This window comes from Choloepus didactylus, chromosome 16 (assembly GCF_015220235.1).
Source record: "Choloepus didactylus isolate mChoDid1 chromosome 16, mChoDid1.pri, whole genome shotgun sequence".
NCBI lineage: Eukaryota > Metazoa > Chordata > Mammalia > Pilosa > Megalonychidae > Choloepus > Choloepus didactylus.
In genome coordinates, this window is record NC_051322.1 from 67,249,371 (window position 1) to 67,259,887 (window position 10,517).

A 10,517-nucleotide genomic window follows, 5' to 3' on the forward strand; every position below is an offset into this window, starting at 1 on the left:
GAACTATATTCCGACTGGATAAACATGGTAACCTAAGTGTTTAAGCTTCAAAAAAATTAGAAGAAACAAAGTCAGCTATTCCCACTGCTCATCCACTTGATATACGAGAGCATCTGCAAGAGAAGAATCAGGCTATTTTTGAAGGGGATTAAATACATTGCTCCCAAGTTTCCTGGAATGATATTTTTACCTTTTATATTCTGAGCTGTGTCACTGGTAAAGCAAGCAGGGTTGATGCCTAACTTATTTCTATACCGGTTTCCCTCCAGCCCTAACCCCTAGCAACTGGAAAACAAGGGACTTTGTCCTAGCCATGGTTTTCACACCTCTTTATAGAGGCTAAGCAGAGAGTCTTCTCATGGGCTCCTGTCTTTGCTGGGGAGCTGGATACCTGGGTTTGCATCCTGTTCCACTGTGTCCTAGCTACTTGACCTTGATCTTGACCATGTGACTTGATCTTGGCTGAGGAAATTGACCCCTCGGTAGCTCGGTTTCTTTGCTTGTAAAATGGAGATAATTTTAATACCCATCCTACCAGCAAAGTGTTTACTGCAGTGCCTTTCACATAGGAAGTATGCAAGAAATATCAGCTATGGACCAGTGCTCAAAAAGTATTTATTGGAAAATCATCAATTAAGGGGAAAGATACTTGCTGCAAAGAAGAAAGCTGTTGATTCTTGCTCCTGTTACTTCCCACATTTCAGATCCTCTAGCATAATTTATTATGCTCATAGAAAGAAAGAGGGAGGCAAAGCAAGCTTCATTTTTAAATAACAATAGAATCCTATTGTCATATGAAAATTTACATACAGGCAGGCATGGTTTGCTCCAAAATCTTAGAGTACAAATTTAGCCACATTCATTTTCCAATTAATAGCCTGAACTTGCCCATGTAAAGAAAGTCCAAAGTCTCTGTTTTTGTCCAAGAATCCCAGTTGAAAAGGGTCAGGGTTCCTTCAAAGGCTAAGTGGAAAGAAAAGTGGCTTCCCATTGTTTTGCAAAATCACTGCCTCCCGTGCTTGGGTATTTGCACTCAGTGGGAACAGGTTGCAGGAAGGATTGCAGCTTCCCCAGCCAGGGCCCAGGCAAGCCCCAGCTCGAGCCCCTGGGTGACAGCCTCTTTCAGAGGTGGCAGGGCAGCAGCCCTCGTCCTCCAGAGCTCACAGCTCCCGAGCCAGGGGACTGTGCATACTTGGGCAGGGCCCCCAAAAGCCACCCACGTCCTAGGCCACCCCAACCTCTCCAGGGGCCTCAAGTCCTTCTCCCAGAACCGAGGTCCCTTCTCCCCTGAATCCATACCTATTATGAGGATTTTCACCTGTGCAAAGTCGTCTGCCTCCCTCCTCCCCCCAAACTGGCTCTGCATACTTAGGGCATAAGTTAACATTGTGAAGCTAAGAGGGAAAGTAAAAGAGACAGAAACAGAGAGAAACGGTGTAGCCAGGCCTTGTTAGCTTAGTCTTCAAGGATAACGGGGATGCCGTGCCTACCTGATTAAGGGGCTCTTCGAGTAGTTGTTCAAAAGTTTAAAGGGCACCCTGCTAAATTCAGAAGCCTGCTCTGTAAAACAGGGAAACCAAAAAACCCAGAGCTGCTCTGGTTGAAATGGGAGTGGGGACCCCAGACTCTTTCACCCATCCCTCCCCTCCTGCAGGAGCCCCAAATCACTCTGGCAAGCAAGGTGTAAAAACCAGCAGCTTGGAGGGTTTCAGTTGCCCAGGCCACCACAAATACACAACTCATCGGAGTCTGAGGCTGGAATGCATGACACTGTCAGAAGAGCACAGCCGTGGAAAACTTAACCCTGTCGTCGGGCTGAGACCCATCTCCCTCTGAAGGATCCCCGATGAGTCAGCTCAACCCTGCAGGCAGGCTGGCCTGGCCTGCTCTGTTTCCCGATTTTGCTCCTTTTTGGAGATGGGCTTGATAATCACCCTGCTCAACTGCGCTAAACAAGAAAAGCTGAGCGGGTAAAGTTATAGGCCTCTTCCCTGTGACCCGTGGGCAGGCACCCGGTCAATAAAACAGGCAGAGTGACAGGGACAGCTGCCTGTGGTATTCACAAGGGAACCACTCTGCTCAGCAAACTTGGGCACAAGTGTGTCATTACAGCCCTGGTGCTCAAAGAGAAGCCACCCCAAACCACCTCGGGGACCGTTGCTCTCGGGCCGCCCAGCAGGACCTGCCTGTGACATTGGCAAGGCCCGACTGAGACTTTCCATAGGTCTTCTCGAACCCGGGACAACCTGGTTACCGTTCTGTTCTTGCAGCCTGCACACTTGCACGCAGTGCTGCATACGGCGTGGCTTGGAACAGCTGGGGGAGCACCAAGTTCCGAAGTCACGGGAGCACAATGGGGGGCAGGCAGTCAAGCACCAACTCCAAAGGCAGGGACCCCAAGGGGCTGCTGCTGCTGGGAAGGAGGCGGAAGTTCTCCGTGTGGGAAGATGTCCTCCTTTCCGGAAAGGACCCACGCTGCCTGCTGAAGCGGGGCATGTGCCACGTCAGCTTCAGCTTGGTCACCAAGGGAATGACGGATGTCCCCGACTTCCTGTGGGGCCTCTCTGAGGTCCAGAAACTCAACCTGTCTCACAACCAGCTCATGATCCTGCCCCCCGAGGTGGGGAGGCTGACCCACCTCGTGGTTCTCAACCTGTGCGGGAACCGCCTCAAGAGTCTGCCCCGAGAGGTGGGCCTGCTCAAAAGCTTGAAGGTCCTATTTGTCAACATGAACTGCCTGACGGAGATGCCAGCCGAGCTGAGCCTCTGCTCCAGCCTCCGGGTCCTGAGCCTGTCTCACAACTGCCTCTCCCAGCTTCCAGCCAGCTTTGCCGACCTCTCCAGGCTGAGGAAGCTCAACCTCAGCAACAACTACTTTGCTCAAATCCCCGTTTGTGTATTTTCCTTGAAGGAGCTGGATTTCTTGCATGTGGGCTCAAATCGACTGGAGAACATCGCCGAGAGCATCCAGTGCCTCGTAAATCTGCAGATTTTCATCGCGGAGAATAACAACATCCATTCCTTCCCAAGGTCGCTCTGCTCGGTCACCAGCCTGGAGCTGCTCAACTTAAACAACAATGACATCCAGACTCTTCCGCACGAACTCTACCTGCTCTGCAGGCTGGCAAAGATCGCCTGGAACCCCATGGACAAGGGGCTGCACATTTCCCGTAATCCTTTATCCAAGCCTCTGCCAGAGTTGGTGGAGGGGGGCCTGGAGACGCTCTACATCTACCTCAAGGAGAAAAAGCACAACTGATTTGGGCATCGGAGGCTTGGCCAGCAGCCAGCTCTTGCAGTCTCTGTCATACTGGGGTGATTTTCTAGTCTAAATGTTCTACTTGTATTTGTCAATGCTTTTGTTAGTTATTTGCTAAATCATGGTGGGAAAGACGTTGTAGGGAGAAGTTTGCTTTCACCCTATGTTCTGAATAACCTCCATGCTGCATGTTTATTCCTTCTAAACATATTTATTTTATGTGTTTAGAATATAAATATATTCTAAATATATTTATATATATAGAATTATATTTAGAATTATATTTAGAATCATATTTAGAATTATATTTAGAATTATATTTAGAATTACATATTTAGAATATAGATATATATATAAATATATGATTTACGTTTAGAAGTTTATTTCCTTCTAAACATATATTGAAACAGGCCTTTGGTTTTCTCCAAAGAAAACCACATTGCTAAGATTCTTCTGAAGAGCAATGAGGTTCAGCCCTTGGAAATGTGGGAAATGGGCCTAAATTCAATGGCATTTAAAAGTCAGATATTGACTAAGCACCTACTGTGTGCCAAGCATGGTAGGAGGCATTGAAACCAACTGGCTTCAGATGGTTTCTACCCTTGAATTGGCACCCGGAGGTGTATCACCTCACTCAGCCTCAATCAAGCATTGCTTGGGACCAAAGCAATGAATGACCAAACCAGGCAGAGATTTCCCCTCCAGTTTTGGGGAAAACATTCACAGGAAATTTTTCTTTATCATGCTTGTAGAGTAATATTTCTTTATCATGCTTGTAGAGTAATAATCGAGCTGTGCAGGTTTATGTCTGGAGTTGAGTAGCAGACTCTCAGACAATAAACACAAACCAGTTTTGATGTTCGGTTTCAACCTTCCTTCCCATAGCCCATCCTTTCAACTCGTTTTCTGGAGACAGATAATCAGATTACCCAATTTGAGTTTCAGTTCTTACGTGCTACTAGGTTTTTCTTCTCAGATGTGGGAAAAAATGGCCAACAGGGAGAAATGAGGAGGTAAGGCGTTGGCAAGCCTCACTGAAAAAGTAGTTATTCTTTCAGGATTCAGAGGAGGGTGATATTTGCCACTTGGCTTCCACATGTGGACACTTCAAAAATAAATTTAGTGACATTTAAAAGCTCCTGGGACAGAAAGTTCTGTAAAAATCTTGTTTGTTTTGTTTTTAATTACAGGAGGACACAGCTGTCAGTAAACAAGGGCACTAGGACAGACAATTACTATCTCCCTGCCAAGAGGGTCATTGGCTCTTGCTGCTATCAAAGCAGCCAAACACCTCTAAGACATTAATATGTATTTAGAATTAAAGTATTGGAATGAAAAGGTGGCAGGAAAGAAAGTACAATGTTTTCAGATCAGTGAAGAACCAAGTTACTCTGGCTCATCTATGGAATATAGCAAACAATATCAGGACTTAGGATTTTGGGGTGCTGCTAAGCCTTGTCTAACTTCTAATACCCTTTGTTTAACTCAGTTAAAAGCATCTTTATTAACACCTTCTCTAGGTTGGCTTCTGGGCTGGGAACACAATTGAAATAATGCCCTGTTCCTTCCCTAGGGAGATCACAGTTTAGGGACCAGACAAACCCCCATGGGTTTCTACAATAAATGGTGAGTTGTGATCCCTGCTAAAGAGAGTGTACAATGAGCTCAGGTAAGGACAACACATGGTATGGCCTCGACTGGACTGAGCCCCAAAGTCTCAGTAACCGGAAAACAAAAACAGGATGAATCAGTCAAACCCTTCATTCGCTGGGGCCACCTGGCCCCAACTCCCACATCTCTCCCTATGTGGGAAAGAGCAGTAATGTGCTGGGGCCATGGGCAGTTCCTGCTCAGCTTGGGAAACGTTTGCAAGAAGCTGTCATCTTACTTTTTCTAAGAGCTGTTCGATGGGGTTCACGTAACTTATTCATAGAAGCAGGTGATTCTCATAGCAGACCCCAAAGTCAATTTTCCCATCAATAAAAGAGTGCAGCCAATTCCTGCTGTTATCATCAGATACCATGGTTCCATTAACACATTTGTGCATGAGCTCCTCTGTCAAACCACCGAAAACAGATCTTACCAGTGTCACTCAGAGGCAGTGAAAGAAGTCTCCTGTAAATTTCCCCTCTGCCAGCAACTGGAGACCCGCACATCCCTTCCAGGCACACACAGACACACTCCGAAATCCTCACCCACATTAGTTTGTTGGAGCCAAGACTATTTAGAGACATCAGTGGAATTCTTGCTTGATCTTATGACTCAGTGGGAGAGTTCAGGGTGAAGCACCCCCCCGTTAGGGCTGGGTAGATTACTTACTGAAGCTTGGACTCAAGCACCTGCAGCTGTCGGATAAACAACAGGGTCTGCCAGGGTCTGCAGCACACTTGGGCTTGCACGTAATTGCCGTGACCTTGTAGGCAGCCACGCGTGTGAAGACAACGGCACCGCACTTTTCCTGCTGAACCATCATTTTCTTTCCTCTCCTAGCTTTCCCAGTCATTTGATCCAACAGTAACTCTACTCTGGGGGAAGAATGTAACCATATTTTGAAGGTGACCTGAGAGCTTATTATATACTTTTTATAAGAATAAAATGGTATGAATTTGGTGGCTGGTGTGACTTGGTGCTTTTCAAATGTATAGTAGCAAAGTTTTCTTTTATGATTGAGGAAATCATAAAAGTAAGAGTAGTTGTCTGATGTGCTTTAGATATTGATCCTTTGTGAGTGCTCCTTTTTATTGATAAAGGGAAGTGCTGAGCAAAAATAATGGGTGAATGTGCTTAATTACTCAAAACACAGATGTGGAGGGAATTGGACAGACTCTTCAGTGGCTTTGTTGTCAGATTCTGCAGTTTGCTGACTGACAGTGAAATGCTTCTCGTTTCCCTTTTGTAGTTCTAACACTGTCACATTCTAATAACTCACCGGCATTTCTAAGGTATAAGAAATCAAAGCCCCGAGAATGGCAGTGAAAGCTATGGAGTATAATTTCGCCAAAGAATATGAGCTAATTGGGTGCTTGATGTGGGGAGCTGGAGGCTCAAATTATTGATGAAGTTGTGGTTTTCATGTCACCAGCTCTCAGTTCAGAGGAATCTCGGTGCGTTCATAAACACCTTTTGAAGCAGTTGCAGCTTCTGAGCTTACAATTAAGAAGAAATCCTATTTCCTAGGAAAGGAAGACTTTGAAAAGACACACCTGCTCAAGGAATAATACTGCTAAATGAATAAAAACTACTGTGTATTAGAAAGAAAAGTATAGTCATCCCTTAGCTTGTTGACTTGGTAAATGGTTAATAGAAGCAGTGTATGCCCTTCTCGAGCTTTCCTTAATAGACGGCCATTTGTAGGAACTCGAGATAGGAAACTCTGGTCATGCTTACCCCAGAGAGAGATACAAGAGGGAAGGTTTTGCCATTATTTGAAGGGATACGTTCAACCAAGACCCCTTTTCTTTTGACAATGGATTGTTATATTTGAAAAGCCCATTTTGCTTGTCTCAAAGTACATGTTGAATATGCATTTTGATAGCCATGCATTAGAAGCAGAGAGGAAGATTGAAAGACTTGGGCTCAGTTGGTGGAAAACACCTGCATGTATCAGTAGCCAAGATGATGCAGGTAAGTGGGGCCTCGAGGCTGGATGAGGGGCCTTCTTTAGTAATAGGCACAGGCTGCTGTCAGTTGGAGTCCACTGAGATTCTGTCACAAGTGGTGAAAAAACAGCAGATGGTTTCACCAAATGGTCTAAAAATACATGAAAAAAACACAAGTTCATTCTGGCAGATTAAGCCAGTGCGCCAGCTACGAAATATTCCATGATGCCATCAGTATCTAATATTAAAGTGTCCAGGTGAGTTTTGTCCTTCTTATTCTACCCTGGAATTATTTTTGGTACGACATATAAGATGGACTTGAATTTATTGGGAAACGTGAAACACCCTGGCCTAGATTTAATGTACAACTAAGTACCAGTACCCTTGATATAGTTAATTAAATTATGGTTAGTCCAAAAACATAAGAATGTAGCCCATTCATATTCAGAGGAACATGAAAGCTAGCTTAGATATTACAAGGAACAATCTTGACCTTGAAAAATGAACTTTGCATGAGTGCTCCACTTAAGTTGCCTGTCAAGTTACACACTTAGTCTAAAGCATTACTAATTTTAAAAAAGTACAGCCATAGTAATAAAAAGGAGGAGCAGAGAGGGTTCCTAATGAATTTGTAAGAGCCTGAGTGTCATTAGGCAAGTATAACTGAAAGTGATTAGCATCAAGCTTGCTCTGCAGATTTTTTAGTAGCACCATAGGAATCTATTTGCAAGGAGAGAGCTTATTTCCTACAGCTCTTGGACTCACTGCCTTATTTCAGTGCAAGACAGAAAATCCAAGGCTAACTGTAATGCTTCCCCAAAGTGTCAAAGTACTTCCTAATACTCTTGGGAGAAACAGATAGTATGAAAAAGTACAAGACAAGGAAGGGGCTTTGACGTGTGAGCTGCTAATGGAATGACACCATGACACCATCACCCATGTTCTTTGGTTCTCAGGGGATTGATTTCCTCAGAGTCAGTGTGCCAGGACATGCCCACTTTGAGGAAGCCTTTGTTATCTTCTGGTCTCCCCAATGCCATGCCCGCTGCCCTGGGCACACATAAGAGAAGAGGCCCCAAGCACAGCGAAAAGCCCCATGAGCTGGGAGCTGCCAATCTGTGTGACGCTCACTCGGCATCTGTTGTGGGCTGAGTGCCATGCTGATGCTGGAGATGGACCAGCTCCTGCCCTCGGTGGGCTTCCCGGTCCGTGGGAGAGAAGACAAGGCCCAGCTACACGTTGCACCTTCTTGTAAGCCAACCAAGGACAAAGGTATTTCGGAGAGCTTGTTTTCAGATGTGATTAAGATGTTGTTGGATATGCACACTCTAACATCACAGGAATAGGTCCAGAGTTGTCCACTGTTTGCGCTTCGTCCTGAGGGAAAATTGGTGAGTCTCACACAGCCCCAGAGCAGTCCTCTTTGTAATCACCTGAGTGGCACTTGTCTTTTTATTTTTTTTTTCATGCCAGAATGTGCGATGTTGGGCAGGTCCACGGGGGTGGAATGCACAGTGTGCCACGGGTCCGAAAGGAACCTCTGAACCTGTTCTCCGCTGCGTTGTGGACTGGAGTCCTTCCTGGTGGTTCTGAAAGGACCCTGGGTTAGCGGTGATTCCTAAGACTGGCTGCTCATCAGAACCCCCTGGAACTTCAAAACAAAAAAGAAAAAGAAAAAAAGAAAGTCCTGTGCCTCCACCTGAGATTCTGATTTATAATGTCTGAAACCCCAGGCTTCTTATTTTGTTGAAAGCTCCATAGGTTATTGTTTTGTTCCCTCTGAGCTGAGGAACACTGAGGTGGGGACTTACCTACACAGCCAGAGATGGGACGGCTGTCAGCTGAGCAACTGCAAGAGGGCAATAGGAGGTGGGGAGGGAAACTGGACTCAGCCTGATGCTTGTTAAGAATTTCGTGTCCCAAGTCCCTTCGCTGTAGTTTCAGATTCAGATGATCTGGGGACAGGTCTGGCAGGCACATTTCTCATAAGTGCTCTGGGTGTTTCCCACATCATAAGGTAGCCTGGAGAAAACATAGCCAATGGAATGTGTGCCTGCTAGGAAAGGTAAAACTCTGCATCTCAGATTCTCCCACTGCCTGGACCTTGCTGATTTTCCTGCCAGTAGACTTGGAACTCCTTGATGATGGCTGTCTTCACATCTAAGCACAGGGAGGACATTCAGTATCACGTATTGAATGAATGAATGGAGAAAGTGGATGAGCATGCCTAGACCCCCCCCCCTCCAACCTGTCGGGGCCTCTGTTTCCTCTTAAGTAAGGCAGTTAAACTAGATTACTTTAAATTCCTTTCAGCTTTGCAATTCTAACATCTTTTCTTTCTCCTAGTTAATGCCTCAGCAAATAGATCTCTGAGCTTATAAGCACTGTGATTACTCAAGAAAAGCAACATCATCGAGGAGATGGATTGAGATCAGTATGAGTGTTTTAATACCTCCTTGCAGTACCATAGAAAATATAATTTTCATTTATGGTTGAAGCTCAAAAATATAAAAAGAGTGAGGACTTTCTTAAGGGCAAATCTAGGAATTTTCAGACCTCCAAATCTGTCCGATTCCATCTATAACTTTATATTGAGTTGGAGGCTCAGAGGAAATATTTCTGTTTGGCTTTGTTGAACAATTGATTAAAAACTCCTCTGATTTATGTTCTTGGAAGAGAAGGAATTCTGAATTATCTGTTATTCTCAAAACAAAAACAAAACACTGCTCACTGGATTTGATTCAGAAATAATATTTGGACGCTTAGAGCTGAAATCCTTCTTCTAAAAAAAATAGTGTGTTAGAAAGCATGAGTTGAGGAATATTTGTAATAAAATTTAATCTCCTCTCCAGCCCATTCCCTTCCACATGTACATCAAAGTCAAATTTGAATATTGCTACAAATTTTCTAATGTAATTTCTGCAAATGGGCACATACAAAGCTGCAAAACAGCTCTTCTTTTGGTTTCCTTGGTTCCAATTTTTTTAATTAAAGAAGTTGTAGGGTTACAGAAAGATCATGTGTTTGATTCTTAATAATATAGCCTCTCTGTCCTCTTCACTGTTCTTGGCTAAAATCACAAATGGAAGATGTCTACATTGAGGAAATCAGAAAATAACGACTTTCATTTGTTTTTGACTAACCCTAGTGATGAGAGTGTAGGTTACAATGTGTCTGATAAGAATTCTTGAATAACCTTGTTTCGGTGTTTGCTTTGAGATTTCAAAGTACAGTTCTTGTATCGTCTTCCTAGACCAAGATATATAAGAGAATATGAGGAATATTTTCATTCTGGAAATCATAGGAATAGTATAAATGAAGAATCTAGCCAGGTAGGATAAAAATCTTCTTTATATTTTAACCTCTCATACTCTCTTATTATCATGATTAAACTTCTATCTTAACTAATCAAGTGTTTAAGATTTATTTAATTGCCCAGAAATGTACATAACATTTGTGGTATAGAAAATTATAGCTGTTCATTTGACCATGTAATATGTTGCATACAGAAAATTGAGTTTACTTACTCACATTATAAATTTACTTTCCAGGACCTTGTTAATTAATCCACCACTACAAATATCATTTCAGCTGGCTTGCTCTCTCTTTTTTTTAAATGCAATTTTATTGAGCTATATTCACTTAACATACAGTCCTTC

General features: G+C 43.9%; 1 protein-coding gene across 1 annotated transcript; it reads left to right on the forward strand.

Moving 5' to 3' along the window:
* The first annotated feature begins 2,353 nt into the window (after window positions 1–2,353).
* On the forward strand, window positions 2,354–3,259 carry LRRC30 (leucine rich repeat containing 30). The gene has a single exon (XM_037805565.1). It carries the CDS (start codon window positions 2,354–2,356, stop codon window positions 3,257–3,259), a length of 906 nt encoding a protein of 301 aa, XP_037661493.1.
* Window positions 3,260–10,517: the final 7,258 nt, after the last annotated feature.